General features: G+C 43.5%; 1 protein-coding gene across 3 annotated transcripts in view; it reads left to right on the top strand.

The window, feature by feature from the left end:
* The window catches only part of nfatc2a (nuclear factor of activated T cells 2a), a 61,395-nt gene that overhangs the window by 251 nt on the left and 36,489 nt on the right, over positions 1 to 24,655 (top strand). The window contains exons 2-7 of one of the 3 annotated variants that reach the window (XM_064299200.1): positions 225 to 274; positions 4,764 to 5,751; positions 10,476 to 10,644; positions 17,998 to 18,200; positions 18,685 to 18,857; positions 23,272 to 23,412. In XM_064299200.1, coding sequence (XP_064155270.1) covers positions 225 to 274; positions 4,764 to 5,751; positions 10,476 to 10,644; positions 17,998 to 18,200; positions 18,685 to 18,857; positions 23,272 to 23,412 — 1,724 coding nt within the window. Of the gene's footprint in view, positions 1 to 224; positions 275 to 2,232; positions 2,922 to 4,763; positions 5,752 to 10,475; positions 10,645 to 17,997; positions 18,201 to 18,684; positions 18,858 to 23,271; positions 23,413 to 24,655 lie in introns of those variants that run through there. The other 2 variants (XM_064299198.1, XM_064299199.1) reach the window with 2 other exon arrangements.

The following is a 24,655-nucleotide window of genomic DNA, read 5'->3' as shown; positions in this document are numbered from 1 at the left end:
GAAACTAGCAATCCTCAGCGCGAGGAAAGAGTTCATACCATTGCCATAGCTAGCAGTTCTATTTTAGCTCGTGCCTTTTTCGTATTTAAGGAGTATTTTGTCTTATATTTCTGAGTTTAATTTTTCACAAAATTCAATATAACATTTTTTATTACAATGGTTAGAGGAATATTTCTTTTTTATTGTTAATTTTTTATTTGATTTTAATTTTTCCAAATGTTTAGAGAATCTTGGAGACTGGCGCAATACCACACCATGAGGTCGATGGATCAAGGTATGGATGCAGCGTGATGACGTTTTGTGATCTGATGATCTGGTAATCAACCCATTTGATTCTAATGTTTTTTTAACGATGTTCATGTCAATGTCATTTTACGACGGTAGTTAGTTTAATGGCCAGTGTGTAGTCAATGTGCTCATAAATTATAATTTACAAGTTTTAACAGGGATACATAGCCTCTGTTCACTTGTACAAGCTATTGGTACTGCTTGATTATAAATGTTGCTTTTGTAACGTAGCCTCGCGAAGCTTGGAAAGGCACAGCTTTTAACTATTTAAGGGTGCCTTCAGGGTAACGGAGTTACGTGCGGGAGAACACCAGCATCTTTTGTAAGGTCTTGTTTTACGTCATCGTCAGTATAAAAATGCGGCGTTTCTAGTCACCTAAGAACTTGGGGAATTCTAGGAGCGATTAATAACACGGTAGTGTCCTACCATAGTAACAAAATATATTTAAAAAACATCGCTTCAACTAAAATAGCTTTTCTGGCCTCCTTGGAAAGAATTACTTTTGCGAAAAATGTGGATTTGATTATGTGTTATGCGATTTTGATTAACATCATTACCGAGTGTAACTGCTTTTTAAAATCGATTGGTTTTGCGCATGTAAGAAGCACTTTCTATCCTGGTGTCGCGTCGGCTGTTTAATTTTCCAAAATAGGCTATATTTCCCTTCATGTTTTCAACTTTATATCATGTTGCTATTGGTCGTGGTTTGAGTCGTATTCCAGCACGAGATTATCAGTTTTAAGAAGAAACGTCAGACGTTGCCTACTTCATATTTTACATGTAAGCTGAAATCCCGCTCCTGAGACGCCACATAGAAAGTTAGTCTATAAAGCTTACACGACTGCGGAACGGATTCATGCTCTTCATTGAGTGAAGTGCGCGTGTTACTCGCTGAAAGTCCACGCCTACTGTTCTATGATCTCTGCTAAGGACAGATATAGGCCGTCACATTTTAAAGGCGTTTTTACGTTTTTCGTTCGGTGAAATGGTTTCATATTGATTTGACCGAAATAAGTAGAAATATCGGCATTACGCTTTGTTGCCAACTGATGGACACTAACCATAAAGTTAAAATAATTTTTTTTTGGTTTTAGCGCCACGTGGGTTTCTTAAACTGTAGCGCGAATGAGGAGTAGAGTTTAACACCTAATGAAGTTATTCGTTATAGACATCATCGTGTATGATGTCTATAACATTTAATGTCTTACCTTTTAATGTGCCCAAGTGACAAGCTGGCAAAGTAAGCCTACGAATGAGGTTATGCATTAACCAACGGTAGCCTATTTATTTGACTTTTGTTGGTCCCAATTTTGCAAATGAGTCGGTCATGCGTAAATAGTTCTTCATTAGTGCCGTTGTATTTTAAATATTGATACAGCTCGGTTAGCCAAAGAGAAAATAATGGGGCTGTCCGTTATATTTCTCTGTCGCGTCGGGAAAAATTGGTTAAATTTTTTTTAGGCTACATGTTGGTAGGCCTACTGGGTGGGTGTGCGTTTGTCTGTCGCTCCGCCCCAGTTTGTCTGTGAATTTTGAGACAGACGTTCCCAGAGCAGGAGGTACCATTTCTCTCCGGTCAGATGTTGAAGAGACTCTCTTTTTCCTTGACAGGGTTATCATGGGCACTGAATCAATTTATTTTGGGGCCCAAGAGCTTCCTCAAAAAATTTAGCGTTTCCCCTCTATATAAAAATTGCGATACAAACCTCGCCTCTTACACCAGACACTTTCCATAAATATGTTAACTATTATTATTATTATTATTATTATTATTATTATTAGTAGTATTAGTATTATTAATGGTATTAGTATTATGATTATTACAGTTTGACAACCTGTTCAGTAGCCTGTAATACGGATGTTTGACGTGTAAAATAAACACAAATGGACATCTTGTTATAATTACACATTAGAAAACAAACACTGGTGCGAAGGTGATTAATGCACTGTTTGCACATCTTGTTAGCTCATTGCTTTCTGTCAAACACCCGGGGGCAGTAGCACATTACCGTTTAACTCGTCCTCATCTGTAGAATCCAAAAAATAAAAGAAAAATCATTACTAGCGCGATGTATTGTGTGGCAAAACGTGTTGAAAGCTCACACGCGTAGGCTACTTATAAATGCGGTTGTTCTACGACTGATCATTAGGAGGCGTGTTCACACTGCGTTTGGGACCTTGCTGCATTTATTTACTTTATGAACAAAGACACGCCTTATCTCCATGTGGTTAAGTTGAAGGAGGAAGCGGCATTGTGTTCCTGTCAGTTTAGCAGCTTTTTGATGCAGCGGTCGCTTGTTGAAACGTTAACTGTACAAGCCATTTCCCCTTAATCCGCTTTGCCAACGAAACGCCTTAGTGCAGTAATTGTGCGAAAATATATTTGAATCGCTTTGAATGAAGGTCACTGTGAAACATTTCTGGCTCCTATTTATGTTAATTTCCGCCGTATTGTGAGTCCACCGTAAACCTTAAAAAGAAAGACAGATGACCTCCATTTACGAAGATAAGGACCCTAGCGCTTTAGAGTTAGCGGAGGAACTCAGCCAGGTGAACTGCCAAGATGAGCTGGACTTCGACTACCTGTTCGAGTACGATCCACCTTGCAACGATTTTCCCGCGGAAGATCAAGGTTTGTACAGTAAATGCGTGGTTACAGCAGAGGTGAACACATTTCAACTTTGTCTCGACTTATCAGTAGGCTACAGGCTACCTAAGCACTACAGGTTTATGCGTAAATGTAATCTGATTCTGCATTCAGATCCTATAGAATATGAGTAGGCTATTTTTGAGTGTTTGGTTTGAATTGTAGGTAGGCTACTAGTTCTGACATGCTATGGTCAAACATTTTTCACCCAATCATGTTGACAATCTTCCGCTTAAGTCATTAGAAACATTTTTACGATTGATTCCAAAAAAATAAAAATAAACCTTGGATGACAATTTCCGTCGTAACATAAGAGAGCTCAGTCCTGGTTGTATCACCATGCACACATTTTCGCTGTATCCCTGTCAGTTTTTGAGCATTGTATGCTATTTTGTGTATCCAATAAAACTTAAGCAGGCCTTATAGCCTACATTAAAAAGTTCAGTCAGATATTTAAGAAAAGGGATTACTTTTAGAAATACCAAAGAATGTCAGAAAAACTTATTTTCAGTGTTAATGGCACGTTTCTCCGGTAATCAATACAATTCATTATCTGTAACTATGTACATTTTTTCACAGCAATGGTTTTCTTGCCCTTTAATGAATATAGGCTATACCTTTCTTTGAGTTTACCTTTGATGTTTAATCAATGGCAAGAAATGTGCAGCTTTATTAATGAAGAGTGTTGATATCTTCTGTTAAATATGAAATATTATTGCGAGAACGTGTGGCCGCAGTGTTAAATACCAATCTGGGCGTCCACGTTAGGGCCACAGAATACAGCTTGTACCACTTAGCGCTGCGATTTGTTTAAAATACTGAATTTGTTTGTTTTTCGGATCCTATAAATGCATTTTTCAGTCAGATTGAGTATTTATTCATTCAAATAATGTGCATATGTTTCTTGTTTGCTAGATTACTCGTGTGTCTGAAAAGGTTCACGGAATCTAAATTTAAATGGTCTTCGGGCCGTAATGAGACATCAATGTACAGGCGAGGGAGTCAGTTCAAGCCTCTCAATTACAAAACCGCAACATCTTTGTAACCAGACAGATATAATTTTATTTTTCATGCAATTGAAATGCATTATATTGTGGCCACTTACAGATGGTATCGTTAAATGTTTCGATGAATGGTTTACTAAAAATCGCGAATAAATATTTGGCATGTAATCTCATGGCTGGAAAAAAGGCATTTTTATAAATGTTTCACGATTTTAAAAATTAGAATTTGTATACAATTTAATTTAGCTCAGGGGTGCAATACTGGTTTTAGTTCCAACCAGTTATTCTGGCTTAAATTTCTTAAAAAGCTAAAAAGCTGTATATGCCAGTGCTGGTGCACTATACTGGAACATTTCAAACATGTTGTCATGGATTCTTGTTGCAGTCAACAGCTGCAGTTTGTGACTTAATAAAAACGAGCTAATGGGCTAATGAACAGTTAAGAATAATTGCGATAATTGTAATAATTGAGACCGTAAGTCTGATCACCCTTGTTGCACGGCAGTGTAGTATAGTGGGTAAGGAGTTGGTCTTGTAACCTGAAGGTCATAGGTTTGATTCCCTGGTAGGACACTGCTGTTGTAACTTTGAGCAATGTGCTTAACCTGCATTGCTTCAGTATACATCCAACTGTGTAAAAGGATGCAATGTAAATGCTGTGTAAAAGTTGTGTAAGTCGCTCTGGATAAGAGTGTCTGGGAAATGCCCGTACTGTAATGTAATGACTTCTCTCCTAGGCTTTGTCATGTGTGCTTTAGCATTTTTGGTGGTGGCATTCCCTGACGCGCTGTGTCTGCTCTCTGTCCCCCTGGCTCCTCTGCAGATGAGCAGAGTCTGTCCTCGCACAAAGCCGTGGGCGCCCCCGTGGGCGCGGCCTACCCCCTCGAGGAAGTCGCCCCCTACGGGATCAAGTCCTGCCCGTCCCCCTACGACGAGCCGCCCCCGGAGGGCCTGGGGGGTTACGAGCACCTGGACGGCAAGAGGTACCTGGAGCACCCCAGGGCGGGCGGCCCCGGAACCCTGAGCCCCCGGATAAAGATCACCCCGTCCCGCGAGCTGTACACCCACGGGCAGGACTCCCTCCAGACGCACCCCCTGGGCATCGGGCCCCGGACTCTGGCCGTGCCGGGTCAGGACAGCCTGGCGTACCGCGAGCCGCAGTGCCTGAGCCCGGCCAGCAGCAACTCCTCCACCAGCTGGCACTCGGAGAGCTACTCCCCCTGGGCCTCCCCCTGCGTCTCCCCTAGCAACGGCCAGGCCACGACCGGCGACCTCTGCCCCCGCTTTCAGAACATTCACGCCGGCTCCTCGTCGTCCCCCCGCACCTCGCCGGGGGCCTCGCCCCACGACAGCGCGACGGACGAGGGTTGCCTGGCGCCCCACTCGCCGTCGCCCCGCCCCGGATCGCGCTCCACCTCCCCGCAGGGCAAGCGCACCTACGACATGTACCGCAACCCGGGCCTCGCCCCCGTCCGGCACCGCTCCCGGAGCCCCTCCCCCCACTCCGCCCACGACGAGCGCCAGGGCGGGATCTACGGCCCCGGCCCCTGCCCCAGCGTACCCGGCGTGCCCGGTGTGCCCGGCGTGCCCTGCGTGCCCGATTCCCTCAACGGCTTCTGCGGCGTGCCGGCGTCGGTCCCCACCAAGATCGTGAAGACCGCCAGCCCCGCCTACTCGCTGTACCTGGACAGCCAACCGGAGGGCTACCTGTTCTCCTGCGACCAGGACATGAAGAGCAAGCAGCCTGGGGCGGAGTCCTTCTTTGTCATCCCGCCCATCTGGCCCAAGCAGCTGGTCCCTGGCATCTGCAGGTACACAATACAATGCACAATACAGAGAACACAGAGACGACTGTGAGGCTGTCATAACTGCCATACTACATACTACGCTAATGCTAACTGTTTTGAGTACTACTTGTTCAAAACTAGAAAAGAACACTTTTTTTTTTTTTTTTTTACTGTTTCTTGCATGCTTGCTCACCAAGCCACTGACAGCTGTCAAGCAAGCGTTGTGCGTTGCAATATAACCTGCTCAGAATCTTTTCACCACTGAACCCTCTAGTGCAGGGGTGGCCAACCCTGGTCCTGGAGAGCCGCACGGTCTGCTGGCTTTTGTTTTACTCAGGCTAATTGTCAATTAGCAGTGATACAAGTAACACTCTCCTGGTTTCCTTTGTCTAAGTGGTTGTTGTTTAAGGTGAAACAAAAACCCCAGACCTGCGTTCCCAGGACCAGGTGGCCAACCCTCTAGTGCTCTGTGTGGATTTCCCTATGTTGTGTAAAGAGTGGGAGTGAATGCGTGAGCCATTTTGAAGCTGAGATTAAGTAATAGAGACAGCGACGCCAGTACAAGCCAGCAGGGAACAATGCTGACACACACAGCACCACAAAATGTAATAGTTTCAGTAACACAGAGACAGTTTTAGGCGCAGTTGTAGAAATTCATCAAACTTGCTCCGGCGCGAATTTTGTGCCAAAAGCTGACATTGTGGTTATTGATAGAAGCAGGCAATCAATGAGATTTCTATCAGGACCATGCGACGACCACAGTAGCATCACAGCGTCATCACGTGACAAGGCCTAGCCCCATTGTAGCTTCACTTTGGTTTCCTCATTCAACCTCATTCAAAAGCAAGAGATCTCACTGAGTTGTTGTGAGTAGAATCAGGTGTGCCTAATTATGGTCAAAATGAAAAGCTACAGGATGGTAGATCACTAGGAACAGGGCTAGGCAGCTCTGCTCTAGGTTGTCTGAGACAATTTCAAGAGGCTAGCCATGAACAGCCTATAATCAATCAATCTGTCTACAATACAAGATCATAGTTTATTCTGTCCGTAAGCTAACAGGGAGGCTATACCTACAAAATTTGAAATAGGTTGGCTTTTCACTGGGGTAATGGCATTTACAGCACCTTTCATTAACGTAATGATATTAATGCATCCTACATTCAGAGGATCACTAGAGCTAGCCACACGGCATTAAAATCAAAGCGGCTTAAATACTTCCTCCCACCAAATGCCACTCGACAATGACAATAAGACTGGCCATTAGGTTTAACGCTGCTTTATTTAAAAACTGAAAGGCAGCTGAAGACAATCCAGGAGGTTAGGTGTCAATTTGTTCTAATCTGAATAAACAGACAAGATATCCGGTGGCAAAACTGAGAGCGTGACAGCTGGGCCCTTTCTCCGAACACAGCCCTGGACATTCCAGCTCCGTGTGGCACAGTGAGCGGCACAGATGATGTCACAACAGCAGGATGAATGGTTGTGAAACACTGACATCATTTACCTGTTGAACTTATAGGAACCATAGACCGTTGAGAAAATAGGTGGGAATACGTGTGTGTTCTCCTTGGAGAGTGTTCACGGGAAACTATGTAACTGTTACGGTTGAACAATTTCAAATTGATGGGACTGCTTTACCGATTACCTTAATTGAATTTGTTTATACTTATGTGCTGTTTCCATTGTTTACAGTATGTACATGTTTCCTAAGGCTATTTGATAATGTGTGATAACAGAAATTCACAAATTCACAGACCCACTATTGGTTGCAATCTCCAACAGCTGCTATTTGTGAAAAGTTGAAAACAATGTTTCAGAACAGCATAAGATGGGTAAATTAAAGTTTCATCCTGGTATTCTGCTGAGCATGGTATCTTGCTTTAGCAAGATGGCAGCTGATAGGCAGCTGTTGAGGGTAAACTGTTCTCTTACATTCTTTTATGGATCCACCTCTAAACATTTCACATAGTACGACATCACTTTGTTGGAAATGAAAGCTCTTACAATAAGAAGCTCAAAATCCAGAGATTTAAAGAGTAATTGCACTCTAGATCACATTTCTTTGAAAGCACTTACAATAAGAGAAGCTCAAAATCCAAAGATTTAATGAATGAAAGGGGAGTGATGTTTGCTTCAGTCGCTGGTGAGAGTATGGTATACTCACCACCTCTGAATTGTGTTGCCAAAATGCTGCCACACAAGTACCACAAGGCTAACCGCACTGACATGCATCTTGTTGCCAACTGAATCCTCAAACGGAGAATTTCAAGGACATCAGAATCAGAATCAGAATCAGAATCAGAATCGGGTTTATTGCCAAGTAGGTTTACACATACAAGGAATTTGTTTTGGTCAGGTGGTGCGTAACAGTGAACATAAAATAAGATAAATAGAGTAAGAAAAAAAAAAAAAATGAACAATAGTGCAGTAAAAAACATAACAGACATAACATAACATAACATAAACATAGTGCAAAACAATAACAATAGTGCAAGGGGATAAAGTGGTTTTAAGTACAGGTGCTGTCTGTTGGTGTCCGTGGGGGTCAGGATAACAGTACAGTGACAGTGGCATCAGTGGGGGTCCCGGGCCTTGTTGATAAGGCCAGCTGCAGTCGGGAAAAAACTGTTCTTATGACGTGAGGTTTTGGTCCTGATGGACCGCAGCCTCCTGCCGGAGGGGAGTGTTTGCAAGAGTTTGTGTCCAGGGTGGGAGGGGTCGGCCACAATCTTTCCTGCCCGCCTCAGGGCCCTGGAGGTGTGCAGGTCCTGGAGGGATGGCAGATTGCAGCCAATCACCCTCTCAGCGGCGCGAATGATACGCTGCAGTCTGCCCTTGTCCTTGGCAGTGGCAGCAGCGTACCAGATGGTGATGGAGGAGGTGAGGATGGACTCAATGATGGCAGTGTAGAAGTGCACCATCATTGTCATTGGCAGGTTGAACTTCTTCAGCTGCCGCAGGAAGTACATCCTCTGCTGAGCCTTCTTGGTGAGAGAGGTGATGTTCAGCTCCCACTTGAGCTCCTGGGTGATGATGGTGCCCAGGAAGCAGAAGGACTCCACAGTGTCGACTGGGGAGTCATGCAGGGTGATGGGGGCGGGTGGGGCTGCGTTCCTTCTGAAGTCCACTACCATCTCTACTGTCTTTAGGGCGTTGAGCTCCAGGTTGTTATGGCTGCACCAGGACACCAGATGTTCAATCTCTCTCCTGTAGGCAGACTCATCCCCACCAGAGATGAGTCCAATGAGAGTGGTGTCGTCTGCAAACTTCAGGAGCTTGACTGACTTGACTCAGTTCTCGCCCCATGATGTTCTCTACTAACAAGGAAAATGCCAAGGAGGCACAAATGATCTTGTACTGAAGTCTAATTTTGATCTAACAGGAAATTAATTCCTGAATTCACTCTAGTTCGGTGCCAAGTATGAAGTTTCTCCTTTTGGCGTGACTTGTCAAATAATTATTATATCATTTTTATTTTGCTAAGATGACGCAAACTGAACTCAAGCATGTCACGTAACTTAAGATTTACTTAACTTAAGTAAAGAAGATTTACTTCCTTAAATTAATAAATGAAAGTCAGGGCCAAACCGCACTATGGTTAGTTGGTTAGTCAGCATTATACTGAACCAGTATGATTTCTAAAAATCTTCTGAAAAAGTGAACCTTCTGTATGAAAAAAAATAGGGGAAACCCGTCCCTTTCAGAAATTGAAAGATAAAAGAAAAAATTAATTGCAAACTTATCCTGCAAATACTCGGGCTGTATATATATTTTGCAATGTTGTCAATAAGTTACACCAAATGGACTGAATGCATACTGTTATCTGAGGATGATGACTGTGAAAAGTGCTTGTGTCCTCTTCTGTTGGATTGTCATTGCACTGTTGCACACGGACCTTGCAATTGATGCACACGTGGACCGCAGTCAGTGTAACCACAGCGTGCTCTGCACTGAACTTCTGCACTTTGAACTGAAATTCTTCACACCTTCTTCATGCCATCAGGCGTTTGATGTCACTTAAAGTTTTCATGAGAGACAAATTAGAACTAAAACTGTGACAAGCTTAGTCATCTCTGTAAGGACGAAAGTTGGGTAGATTGAACAGGCCCTTTGTTGTTACCTGTGTTTTTTTGTGCTGTGCCATTATTTGGCAATGCACCGCCAAACCATTTAAAACTTGCCTAGACACTCGCATCTAATAAAAAACGGTAGCTCTGTCATGCTGCTTTTGCTGTCATTGAAATGTATTCCGCCCCTACCTTTTAGTGTGTGTACATCTTAAATTATGTGTGTTGTGTTGTGCATCTTGTTGTTCGTGCTTATGTCATGTATTTTTATCATTGCTCATGTTACATATCCTCATATATTTTAGCACATAAATCTTTGCTAAAAATGCTATGTAACATTATTATTATTATTATTTCTACTGCTAATACTACTACTACTACTAATAATAATAATAATAATAATAATAATAATAATAATAATAAATTATAATAATGACACCTGGGGTCTGTCTCATGAAGCCAAATTACTGAGTTACTGAGTGCACACAGAGTAAAACCCAGAACTGCAAGTTTTACTTCTGTCCATGTTCCAGATTTGGGAGGGTTCTGTGTTTTACTCGGTGCAGTTATCCAACTCTGTAAACCTGCGTCGTGATACTGGCCCCTGGCATTGTTGCAGCAATTACTATGGCATTTGTTTGGCAACGTTAATCAATAATAACTTTCTTTCCTGTTGGTCAGCATTCCGGTGGCCTCTCTGCCCCCTCTGGAGTGGCCCTTGCCCAAGCGCACTGACCAGTACGAGCTCCACATCGACGTGCAGCCCAAACCCCACCACCGCGCCCACTACGAGACCGAGGGCAGCCGGGGCGCGGTCAAGGCCGCCAGCGGCGGTCACCCCGTGGTCCAGGTGAGCGCTTGTCTTCCCCCGTCGGTCACGCGGTCCCGTGGCAGCCCAGCCCTGGGGGCGACGCTTACAAAAATGTGTGTATGTGCGCGTGTATGCGCGTGTCTGCATGCATGTGTGTGTGTGTGTGTGTGTGTACGTACGAGAGCACCCTGCTCATTTGTTCTCATACCTGCCCATATACTGTATGATCATAATTGGTCATATATGCTCATGACTTCTAATGCCCGCTAATATATGTTGATGACTGCTCATATATGCTCATACCTGTTCACACCTGCTCCGTTCTCTACCCTGTAAATGTCAGGCAAGCCCAGGAGACTGATCTTGTGACTGATCCCCAGAGAGTATGGGAGGGAGGAAGCGAGGTTTAGCTTAAAGATGCCGAGAATGGCTTTGCATCTTATGACAGTGGATAATAATATAATAATAATAATAATAATAATAATAATAATAAATTATAATAATGGCACCTGGGGTCTGTCTCATGAAGCCAAATTACTGAGTTACTGAGTAGCTGGTGTTCGTGCAGCTTCCTTTATTGAGAGCATTAGCTCTGAAGTGAAAGAACTATCGGCTGCAGTCGTTATAGTTCAAAGATAAAACTTTCACGGACGTACAGAGTTGCACATAAAGCTTTATTTAATTTATTACCTCGCTTTTCACTCAAATGTTTTATGAATGTTTTTCAGCACATATATTTTGAAAAAATTATATTCCTTTCCGCTTACTTTTTCATTTTTGTGCACGGCTAAAAGCAATGCTTACGTTCGGGGTTCTATTTTTGTAGCAAATGTTCTCTGTTGGAGTTAAATTGTGGATGAAAAGCCTGGCCGCCAATGAAGAAAATGGGTTGGAAATTAGCCAGACAGGATGGTCTGTGCGTAAATCGGCAAAACTGCCCCATAACTAATTCCACCGCACCCCTTCAGTTCAGTGTCTGGTTTTATAACACATGTACCTTTGAGAATGAATCCTCATAAGCCCTCCTTTCTCTCTGGACCGTTTAGAATCTTCTGGGTTCTCTGTTTTGGTTATGCTGTCGTTATTTTACTTGGCAGTTGGCACACATACTTATTCAAAATGTATATGGGTAGGATTGTACTATTTGATGTTGGTACAGTATGCAGTTGAATGTTTGGTTAAATAGTAAGAATTTGAAGCCCTAAAAGGGTCTTGAAGCTGTGACCATCTGGTTATGAGCCTGGATTCTTAATAACCACTTCTTGACACTAGAAATACTTCGGCAAAAGGGGACCCCTGATTATTGTACTGATGGTAAATTTCTTTGAAATGAGTATAAAGTAGTCAACATAAAATTGTGTTTTGAACACACAGTGTAATGTATCTGAACACACTAGAAAAGTCTGCATTTAAGATTCTTTCTATGCCTGACTGAGAATTTACACTCCATTCATTACGCACTGTAGGCCTGTTTGATTTTGGAGATATGGCACAGTTATCCATATTAACAATACATTTGTTGTTCCTGATAAGGGAAAATGGATTATAGCACCATGTCCCAAGATTCTTTCTACAGTGCCTTGCCCTTGCGGTGGTATAGGAGGAGGGGAAGTAGCAGGTGCAGGGCCTGTTATGGAGGTGATTTTATCAGGATCCGACCCTTCCGGTCCACTTAAAACCAACCCCCTCTTTGTGTAGGGTCTGTCTTATCCTTCTGTGACCTGGCCGGAAAAAAGTTTTTTTGTCTTTGTAGCATGAAACGAGTGTCTTGGTTGACAAAAATATGTTGCAGTGGGAACACTCTCAAAAATATATTTTTATTTTTATTTTATTGAATGTCCCTTTTTAGTGTAGGTTTTGGCGTGGTTGCGTATATGGTTCTTCATGTGAAGACCAGAGGCTCATGTCCCCTACACAGGACAAAAATGAATTGCCAGGTCTTAGGAGGTTATTTTCCTCTGTGTCACTCTCAAATCTGGAGGACTGAACTTGCTTCAGCCCCCCGGGGGTTCCTTGATTCCGCTGTTCTGGTTTTCACCATGTCACGCACCGTCGCCACCTGTAAGCCCCCGGCACAGATCCCACCCGGCAGCTTTAAAACACAGACGAATGTGCCGGCTGCCTGGCCAAGCGCGATGGAGCAAGTGTCCGTTGTTAATGATTACACAACTGCCCGTTGTTTCTGTTTGGCTTGTTTCGGATTGGGGGGGGGGGGGGTCGGCCGCCTCCCGTTGGACAGACACCTCTGCGAAAGCAGTGAGTCGACGACCGCCGCCACGTCAACAAATATTTGTCTTGACAGTTTGAAAGCGGCGCTCTGTTTTCAGAGGGGCGGTCGTGCCGCTCGTGTCACGTGCTTTCCCCCTTTAGCGAGCGATTAAACAACGGAAACCTCCGGAAGGCAAGGAATTTGTCCTTGTAAAATGTGGATTGCTCGCGGTTCAGACCAGTTCAGGGCAGCCAGGTCCGCCTGGGCTTACGGGCCTGGAGTTGCTTGGTACGTAAAGTACCTCATATTGAAACATACTGTAGCCACAAGACTTCCAATATGTTAAATACTGTACACTGAGTATACACTTTAAAAACTGCATCTGAGTAATACATCTGTTATTCTTAATGTACTGAGATGAAGAAAGTTTCTTAATTACAGTACACATCCTTTAAAATGATTTTCATTTGTACACATTCCAAATGATTACCCTGGTAAAACCCTCTTAACTACTTAAATCCTTAATTTTACACATTTTGAACAAGTAAAGACAGAAATGGTCAACTAAGACACTTTTAATTGTAATTATGGGGTCTGTTTCTTTATTCTGATTTTGTGTCTGTCAGTGTTGAAACGGACAGCTGCGTGACTGTACTTCTGACCACTTTTTAGTGTCCTTTAGATTTGGCTGGGCACAGTCTGAACGACAGAAGCCACAGCTTCTCTCCTTGTCGTTTGTTAGCCTTTGCTGTGGCCCGGCCTGGTTTTTGTGCCAAAGAGACAGCCAGCGCAGGGTACCACCACACGCGCCCCCCTTCTCCCCACCCTCCCTCTCCTGCATTTCTTTCCCCAACTCAAAATCTGACTCACCACAGTGCCATGGCAACCAGGTTCGCAGATGGCACTGGGAAACAGGAGTGCGTTTACCCTGCTAGTAGGCTGCCTGAACCCTAAACCCCGCGTTCTGCCGCCGGAGCTCTGGAAAGGAAGGTCTCTCCTTCCTAGAGGCGCCTGTGGCAGATTTTTTCTCTCTTTTTTTTGGTGAAAAATAAGTAGTGATGTTGTGAGTCCTTCACTCGTTGTCTTACTCCGGCTTCTCTTGCAACATAAAACAACAACAACGACGCGCGCCCCCGCCTTCTGTTCCCAGCACTCCTGGTGCATATTTACCTCCCCTCCCTAAGCGCCTGTTACCTTGATCAGCTCCGGTGCTGCCTCGTCGTCTCGGCAACCAGGAAACGAGCTGAGGAGATGCCACCGCTGCCCAGCTGTGCCCGCCTGTCAGCAGTTGTGGGCAGTGCTTCAAATGCATGCGTTTGAAATATGTATTTTCAAGCGTGTGTTTTGTGTGGTTGCTCTCTTTCTTTTTTTTTAACCATGGTTTATACCTCTGCGCCTGCAAAGAAATCTCCACCATTTTGATTGTAATTTAAGAGTATGTTTATTTAAGAGCTATTTTTTGTATTTTATATTACGATGCGAAGTATATTTGAGTGTGTTTTTTCCCATCCTGGATTACCAGCACAGTCAAACCCACCCACTTAGCATAACTCGCAGATGAGACCCAGTGCAAATTCAGGATTCATTGGATTTTTTTGGCTTCGCTTCATCCCCTTGCAAAAAAAAAAAGAACCCATCCCTTTTTTTCCCCATACAAATTACTTTTGATTGTTGTAAATGGGAGCCATTAATGAACAAACTTTTGAGTGAATTGTGTCATTGTGCCCTTCTTTGAATTTGCGTGTGCCGCACTCAAGGGTCTCGCTGCTAAGCTTTGCATTGTGAGCTCATGGTCACATTACGGAATGGAATCCAATTTCCAGGGGAATGCATTAACGAGTCAATTTCGAAGCGTATTTTTCCCAGAAAATGCAGTATGTTTTGTGCGAAAAAAGGGTGATGACCTTGACGTATAACGAAACTAATGGGTTGGATTTGAAACTTGTGCATGTGCACAGACGTACATGTACAATATATATGTACAGTTACCACATCCTGACAAACACCACAGACTTGTATGGTGGTGAATAAGCTGCAGTAATAACCCTAATCTCCAGTATTACAGGCAGAGAAGATGGTTGTCCGTGAAAAATATTTCGGTGCTTTCCTAGGTTTAGTTTTGGCAACAATGTGCACATGCAATCTGTGTAATGTATTATTTCGCGTCTCTTCATTTGAAAGATTAGTTTAATTTTAAGAGAGCTTTGCATCGCTAAGCACGCAATATATTATCCATTTGGGATGGTTTCTTGCATTGTAACATTACATAGAACCTTAGCATTAACTTTATTATTTTTAACTTTATTAGCATTACGACTCTGTTATGTAACACAAGGCAGTTAATATTAAAGTACTTGACAGCTGTTGATATGTTTTATGGAATGGGCTTCCAAACACTTAAAGCCAAAGTCTCTAGTGAAGTATGGCAGAAATGTTCTGTTTGGCTGTCTGTAATCACATTCTGTCTGTTCCATTTGGTGATGTAATGACAACAAAGCAAAATATGAATCATTCAAAGATGATCATTATTTCTGACGGTTTTACTCCTTCTGTCAGAGGGTACACCCAGCAGTTTAATTACACCCATCTTTAAGCTAGGATCTGCGAGATATCAATCAGCAATGGGCATTTCTTTAGCTTAGGCTAATAGAATGAAACAACGCTGAGGTGAACAGATTAACACTATGAGTGAGCGGGTGCAATTGAACCCTGACAAACATAGCCTACACAGGCTACAGCTATCACTAAGGAAACTACACCGTCTTATTTCCAAAGAATCCTGGTCGATGTTTCTATGGGAGCGTGTCGATGTTCCTAAGTGGGTTCTGCTGCACCTGACGAAACATTGTGAACAATTTTTCATAATTTCTTGGAAAATACTATTATTATTGAGGACTTCTGAGCATAGCTAAGCCATTTGTTTGCTGATAGACCTAGCTGACATCGTTTTCTGGAGTAAGACAGAAAATCATTGATTTACTGTCTCTGTCTCTATCTACTGAACCCAGATAAGATTTCATGTAGAGCTGGGGAACATACGACCCTGAGAACATAGGACCCTTTGCCATGTTCCCATTATGTGCTATATAAATCTGGGGAACATAGGACCCTGGGAACATAGGACCCTTTGTCATGTTCCCATTATGTGCCATATAAATCTGGGGAACATAGGACCCTGGGAACATAGGACCCTTTGTCATGTTCCCATTATGTGCTATATAAATCTGGGGAACATAGGACCCTGGGAACATAGGAATGACCCCATTTCTATCATTGAGACACTGGCATTCTGTGATAATATGTTTTAGCTATTAAACTCTGGCTTTAATAATATAGGAACGTAACTTACAATTTAAATTACTGAGTCAGTTATCTTGGCAAATCTAAAGTATCTTTGGCAAAACTAGACTTTATTAAATTCTAAAAAAGAGAAGGGGTTTATTGTATACTGGTTTCCATTCTCTTTGACAACATAAAGTGATTAAAGAAAGAGGTATAACTTGTTTCTTGCTTGTAGATAGTAATTAAAAATGTTCATACTATAAGCCTTCTCTGGTGCCAGTAAAGTGAGTCGCTGTGGAGATGGCTGAAAGGCAGCACAGTCCAGGGTCTTCCACAATGCTAACCGCTCGAGCGATTCCACTCTGGCCTCAGCGCCGATGCGTTTGATTTGCTCGGTACTTTTTTAAAAACAGAAACTCAGAATACTACTGAACTGCATAGAATGGTACATACCAGAGAAAAAAAGTGAAACAGACTTCTAAAAAAAAAAAAAAAGAAACTCCCACGTTTTTCTGAAAATTGATGAGTTCGGTGGCCTTTTTTCCCTTTTGTCTTGTTTTTTGAGCCACACGCTCGTGCAAACTCTTTTCTGTTGCGAAGCCTTGTGGCTTTTGCATACTTCCTTCTGATGGAGGCTTTGAACTGTGTGTGCGTGTGTATGCGAGTGTACACGTGTGTTATGCGACGGTGTTTATTATATTGCTGCCACTGCTACAGATATCCATATGCAGATATGCGCCACCCAAAACTGCATCCATTTATGCGATAGCGATCGCATGGGCGATCGCAGTGAAAACTGAAGACTGCTGTAGCAGAATCTACGACAGGAAACCACTCTCTGGTGGTTAATATCCTCTGATCTCATTAGTTTGAATCAGCCCTCTTTAAAGGCACTGCGTTTTGAAAGGACACAACGGAGGTTTGCCTGTGTTGTTCTGCCAAAGTGGTCTACTGACGTGCTGGTTGCCCTCACATCACAGCTGTTAATGTTTACCTCGCCCTTAGCGTGCGTGGGGAACATTCACTTTCTGTTCCCCTCCAGCCCATCCTACCTGGCTTCCCTTGGGAGTCGCTGACGGTCGGGTGCAGCTATAGAAATAATTGCTTTTACTTCTGCATGCTGCCGTAAATAAACCCGCCTCTCGCCTCGCAACTAGACAATGCAATCACGGCTCTAAACTGGGGAATCGATTTTTTCTTTTTTTTCTTTCAAAAGGCCCGAGCAGCAATGATTGGTTTAACCAGTACCTTGCTATTTGCCTCTATACTAAATGCAAAAATGCATAAAATATTGCTTTCTCTCACTGCACATAAAACCAGTTTGTGACTGTGGCCTGATAGTGTAGCCTGATTTGTGGGGAAATATCTGTATATAGTTTTATCGTTATTTCATTTACAGTGCATGACGCCTTATCCAGGACCGCTTACAATGCAGGAGAACATAATTCACATGATCTATATGTGCAATATTGCCAGATCTGGTGAAAAACATTCCCAGACCAGCGAGTGTATATACATTTATGACATCACTAAAGCAGTAATGAAAATGAACTATGCTAAGCAAAAACCAATATGCAAATCCTGAAACAGAGCCTCGCCAAGCACAGTGCAAGCGTAGGTTGTAGCAAGTTACGTCATGCTTGACAACGGCAATGCAAAATTATGCAGCGCCCTTGCATTTTATGCATGAATCCTCACTAGATTGTGAAGTTACATTTAGGCATGTCTACAGTAGAGTGTGTGAGTACAAAGGCATAGGCCAATGATGAGGCTTCTGTTATTTCAGTGACATTGGGAAGTGAAAAAAATGGGTTGGTTGGCTGGCTGGTTACTGCACTGAACACAGTATTAAAAAAAAAAAAAATGTTACAATTGAGGCTTTTCTCCAAATCTCCCCCCAGCTGCATGGCTACAGGGGCAAGGAGCCGCTGGGCCTTCAGATTTTCATCGGCACGGCCGACGAGAGGATCCTCAAGCCCCACGCCTTCTACCAGGTCCACCGCATCACCGGCAAGACCGTCACCACCACCAGCTACGAGAAGATCATCAACAGCACCAAAGTCCTAGAGATTCCTCTGGAGCCCAAGAACAACATGAAAGCCATGTAAGGAAGCAGGCCTATCATGCCCTCTGAGCCTTTTAAACCTCTTTACCTCATAGCAATTCATTTCATGGCCCCCCCTAAAATCAGCTCAACAATTTGCTTAACATTTGATGTCTTTACCGAACACCTAAAATTAATTTCTGCTTAACACATTAGTGAATAGGATAGGAACATGTCCGTATGGTATTGCAGATCTATAGGAGCTGTACTTATTTCATCCCTTACAAATATTTAATAATACAATAAGCGCAATATTAGAAAAGGTTGGCATGGTTTGTTTGATCTGAATATATTAAATATAACTTACTAAGTATTGATATATAAACAAGATGTTATTAAAAGGGATTTTTACCATTTTACTGATTAACTTGTACACTTGCAGCATTGTATGTAATGTTTCCAATAACAGACGACAGCGTTTCTCTGGAGAAGCATTGCGTTAATTGATCAAACGTTGAGTGCTCTGTGGGGCGTGTCTTCGCAGGATTGACTGCGCAGGGATTCTGAAGCTGCGCAACGCTGACATCGAGCTGAGGAAAGGGGAGACGGACATCGGGCGCAAGAACACGCGTGTGCGCCTGGTGTTCCGTGTTCACATACCCCAGCCTGGAGGGCAGCACGTTTCCCTGCAGGTGGCCTCTCATCCCATTGAGTGCTGTAAGTTACTACCCCTCCCACCCCACCCAAAATGGCACTGACCTATTCAGCTTCAAATCCTACCAAGGGCTGCACATGTCTTCGAATTCTTTCCTCTGGAGTGCATGCTGTTCTTAATAATAATAGTAAAAATAAAATAAGAATTAATGTTAGAGTAATGAAGGGGGCTGCTGGGTGGCTCAATCGGTAAAAGTGCTCTTGGATCGAATCCGGCCCGCTCCAGTGTTGATGGTGACTGGCTGCAGCACAGGGGCGGCGCACAATTGGCTTCTGGTCACCCAGGGGATATACAGGCGGGGTTCCGTCAGCAGGGATAGTGGTGTTCATCGCTCGAGAAGCACAAGCAGGTAGCTGACACCGTGTGCTCTGGAGGAGGACCACCTACTCTCCCATGCCAGCTTTTTGGGGGGTGGGGGGTGGGGGGAGGGGGGCGTGTTTTTGAGCAAGCTTGTACATAGTTTGCGAATTGAACATAGCAAATTCAGGTGGGATTGGAGATGCCGAATTAAAAACAAAAAAAAGTCATAATGATTATTCATGTAGCACTTCTCAGAAATGGTTTGCAACCAGAAGTGCTTTGCTAATGACTAATGCGCTCTTGCATTTACAAAATAATAAAAATAGAAATAAGTGAAACAGGAAATGGGGAAATCAGTACATTAGAAGTAAAAAGAGTAATTAAATCACTGTGATTGAAGTTATGGAGTACAGTTGACTATTTCTCTTTTGTGCTGAAGATGGCAATGAGTCTAACTCTCCCTGTTCATTCCAAGGTCATTTTCCGGGTAGTTTCTATGGTTTTAGTGAGAGCATCCTGTAAATTTCGGTAGAATTTATCATTTTTACCATTTAACTGCAGCAAGAAAAAAATTAAGCTTTCTGTAAAAAGCCAGTTCATGTTTGTAAATGAATCTTATTTTTTTTTTTAATATTTGTTTTGGGCTTTTTTATTAGACAGGATAGTGTAGAGAGACAGGAAGAACTAGGACGAGGGAGAGGGAGAGACATGCGACAGATGTCGGCGGTTGGACTCGAACTGCCAACGTCACGGCTCGCGATGAGCATGTGGAAAGCACTCTATGAATCTTAGGTAAAATCTTCAGTTGGGCATGCCATGGTAAACACCACATCAGCGGCCTTCGGATCTGCTTTTGATTTTAAAAGACGTTTTATGTCCGATCGAGCATGTTCCCTGGGTTTTATGAAAACACTACCTGAGAAAAGTGAGCTCCAAACAGGGCTCTAATCTAATCACCGACCCTAGCGTACAGCTTGAAAGCATATTTTCCCGTCCCGTAATAAGTATTGCGTAACGTCTGAAGAAAGGTACACAGTTCCCATATCCCCACTTCAAAATATACGTGGTGGTTTGGGTCTGTGTGCAGAGTGAAAAATATCCTAGCTTCCTGGGGAAAGTCCATAGCCGTGGCCCGTGTGCGTGTGTTTTCTTTGTCGCAGATTAGACGCGGTGGGGAAACGCAGCGCTTACCGGTCTCCCGGATGGGTTTTTTATCAGCCAGCGCTTCGTCTATGTGGTGTCAGCCTGACGTCACTCACAGGGCAAACACTGTTAAAAAAATAAAAATAAAAAATAAAAAAGGAACAATATTCAAATTCAGTGGGAGGCGCGGGGGCACCCTTCTGCGGTACAGTCGGGCCTCTCAGATGCGCACAGACTCCTCTTTATGTGTGCACAGACTGCCGGAGGTGCTTTACTTGTTTTTAGGTGTGTCATCGCAGGCTTTCCTGTGCGCTTGTTATACAGAGTGGAGCCCGGTATGTGATCCTGTGTAAATACGCAGGTTTGTGATATTGACAGGGGCGGCCTCTCATTTCAGAAATATTGGTCGGGACGCTTCAGTCTTTAAAAAGGGTGTGAAGTAAACATACGGCAGAACCTCTCCCAACCTTCGACAGGCGGCCTGTATCTTTCATGTTTGTGAGGTGCGGGATGGTGGCCCTTCCGCACCGTTGCCGGCGCGCCTTCTGCAGTTTGAGGCTGTAGCGCCACCCTCTCCGCCCGAACGGCAGGGCCTCCTTTCGGCCGGGTCACTTTCGTTCGCGGTTATGAATGCGGCCTGTGTTGGGGTAATCTCGCCGCACCATCTGCGGCGGAGCGCGCCGAAGCGGGAGATAAGCAGAGGCAGCGCGGCTGCGCCGGCGCGGTGCTCACCGAGGGGCCGGCTCTGCTGGCTCAGACCGCCGTGGGCTTCACAAAAAAAGAAGCCTGCGCAAAGGTCACGCGTGTTTTGCCTGCGTTTTGTTCGCCCTGGCGGAGGTGGATTGAACGCTGCGATGCTGTGACTCTTGAGGATGTGCCGGCTCTGGGAGGTTTTCATTGGCCGGTGATGCCATATGGACTGCGTGATGCTGTAGAGCATTACCGCAGATGAGAGTTTTCATTTTATGACTAGGTGATATTTTCATCCTTTTTGTTTTGTTTTATTTGATGAGAGAGGTCTTTTCAGATGCCTAGAAGTATCTTTTTCCGTATATGTGCCGTTGTTTTGAAAACACGACAGGAATATGAGGTGAAATTAGTTCACAGTTTTAATTCCTTTGTGCAAGCTCCTAACCAAACCTGTCTGTTCAGGAAATCTGTAGCTTGGTGAACATAGCGGTATCTACTCCGTGGAGAGGCCATAGAGTTTGTTGTACATGTAATGTATGCCGTGCGCCTTCGCATAATCACCATAAATTAGGAGAGAGCCAGCCTGCTCTTGTTTTTGCTCAGCGCTACTAGTGTTGCTCGACTGGGAAAAGGTTGCTTTCGCTCATTTCCGTTACACGAATTACACACGTTCTCTGGTCTCCTCTGTGGCCAGTGTGCTCATAAATGTTATGTACAGTAGTTCTGAATTGAGGTATAAGGCAATTACACTGCATATACATGCCAGTGTTGTGTGGCATAGCGACAGTTTTTCCTTGAATTGAATTATTTCTCTGTAAACTTGTTTTGTGTTTTTTGACTGGTATGTTGTGGACAACCAAATGTTTTTATCTTTTTCACAAAATGTTTGAACAGTTTGTACCTCAAAAGGAATCTATGTCTTTATCGCTTCATACAAGCCATAAATTGTGATACATTTTGTCCACACTGTGAGACAAGCTGCAAGCCACTGTGGCTCGTCTTACTGCTAATGCTGCTCACTGCAGGCTTGTTGCTGATCGTGTGGCCTACTTAAGACACATTTTTGGGGCGGTATTCTGACATGCTCAGTGCTTTGATCTCAGAAATCTTGATATGATTGCTTCAAAGTGTTAAACCGAATGTAAATTGCAGTGGTAAATAAAAGTTCAGAAAAAAGCACATCTTTATCACTTAAGCGTAGGTTTCACAAAGGCTATATCAAGATCACTGGTTGGATGGATCGTGAAAGTACCAACTCTTAGAACTGCAACCGTGCAACTGCAGGATGTGATCGTCTAAGTCAGAATGGCACAAAGGTCTTCGGCACAGTCTAATACTGCCATTTCTTTTGTGGAAAGCTGAATTTTACTCCAGGATCAGACTGTAACTGTCGAAGTTGCTTTAATAGAATCATGCTGTAAAAATGTGTTCATTTGGATTTAATTGCCTGAAACATTGCCATATGTAAGTTATTCACATGTAAAAATTCATATTTCCCTGTAAGTTCGGTTTTCACAGTGCTGACGGTCTGAAAGAATGGCTCTGAATGTGCGCAGTTTGTGTTGCGGAGATTCCATTGGCAGAAGGTTTCTGAGAAGCCTAGAAGTGACGGAAAGCGCAGCGTAAGCTGTCAGGACAGCTGAAGCTGACTGGAAAACCCCGGACAGCCGTGCACGTACTTTGATTTATCACATTAGGCCTCTGACTAAGAACTGCACTGACCTTCCATTTAGCTAGGTCAGCATCGCCAAATGAATCTACACCACAAATGTTTGACCTGGACCATCTGTGGGAACTATGAGTTAATTGGGTAATTGGTGCAGTTGGTTGGTAGAACAGTTTTTGGTTCACAATGACATCCAAATGGAATTTTGAATTTGGTTAAGGAATAAAACCAAGGGAGAGCATTTGATTGGACATAGCAATCCCAGGCTAGTCCAAGGACCCATTAATGTCATTCATAAATGCATGGCAGGGCCAACCAAAAATTTCAGTGTAGAAAGACACTGAGTTGACGGTTGCACTTTGGTAGAGAAGCGGGAGAGTTCATTGTGTCTGTTAAGAACAACTGGGATCTTGGTGTGATTGTGTATTTGTGAACCCCAGACATTGTCTTTTTTGGACACACTAAATGCACACCAATTCAGTGGTCTTCCATTAAAATCACAAACCCAGTGCACAAATGTTATGGCTGGTACAGCTAAATGTTTTGGTTCCCGTAGAGCTGTGCTTGGTTTCTGTGGATTTTGACGTTTCTAACCATTCCAATTTCCAAACCCACAGCCCAGAGATCAGCACATGAGCTCCCAATGGTGGAGAAGCAGGACGTGGACAGCTGCTCAGCGCTGGGTGGGCAACAGATGATCCTCACGGGCCAGAACTTCACGTCCGACTCCAAGGTTGTCTTCACCGAGAAGACGCACGGTGAGTTCTCCTTCTCCCTACCAAGCTACTTGGATCGTCTTCGCTTTAGCATCCAATAGACATACGTGCCCTGTATCCGCAGCAAACTAGACGGGGGTCAAAAGTGCGTTTCTCTGAGGCCTAATGATTGTGTCACTATCTAAGCACATTGTATCTCAGTTACAACCACAGGGTGTTCATCCCCCGTCCTCAAAACCACACCCCAAATGACCACAGCCACTGAGCATACAATGTCTTTTTTCGGAACTCTGAAGCCCAAATATATTATAAACTTTTTAGATTTGTTTTTCCCCGAAGCGTTCCTGACTAGAGACAACTGGGATTAAAGGAGTGGGTTTTAGTTGCCGAATCTGACGGCCTACAAGGCATAAAGAGCTTTGTAGCAGAGCAGTGGGATACTTGGCAGCTGACTGTATCAGTAATGTGAAACAGCCTTGAAACTGTGTTGCTGAGATTTGCTTTTGTATGTGTAGGAGAGCAGCTGTGGCATATCCCAGATTTTAAAACGTGGCTGTTTTTTTAAAGTTTGTTTCTTCTCAATTTTTCAAAATTGGGAGCACAATGAACCCTTTGCTTTGTGTCCCAAAAGATGTGTTTGAGAAAGGGCTGTCACTTTAAAAACCTTATGCAAATCAGATGTAGGAAGTCAGCAAGTTTGATGTCATTGGTATATATAGTCACCCCCCCCCCCCAAATCTGTCATATATATACACTACAGTAAATGTGCTGTAATAAATAGGACATAAATACAGGTTTATATATGCAGCTTTCTCATCCATTTTTTTTGCATGACCTTTTTTAACGGAAGATCCAGACACCTGCCTCATTCTCCTCAGACATATCTTTGTGATTTTTATCCATCTCAGATCTTCCAGTGGTTGTTTTCCATCTTATTTAGTTCCCTGTTTTTTCATTGCCACTCTCTCTCTAAAGGTGTCTTGGCAACCTCAGTCTCTTAAGTGACCAATAGCAGATGCCTGCCTGTGGTACAAATGCTGTGGGTGCAGTAAAATGAGTGTGATATCTGCCAACATGATTAAGCTGAACTGAAATGTTCCCTGTCTGTACTTTTGCACATTTGCTATCTCCTGCTCTAGAATCTGTTTGAGGTGCATTTGCATGTTCGTTTAGAGAAAATTTGAATTTGTTGTGGGAGGGAAGATTTGGTTGAACTAAAAAAACATGTAGCTCACATGAGTGTCACATGCAGAGATACCTCTAATCATAGCTCCTAAATACTGTG

This window comes from Anguilla rostrata, chromosome 11 (assembly GCF_018555375.3).
Source record: "Anguilla rostrata isolate EN2019 chromosome 11, ASM1855537v3, whole genome shotgun sequence".
NCBI classification, from domain to species: Eukaryota; Metazoa; Chordata; class Actinopteri; order Anguilliformes; family Anguillidae; genus Anguilla; species Anguilla rostrata.
This window is presented reverse-complemented; position numbering and strand designations above follow the sequence as displayed.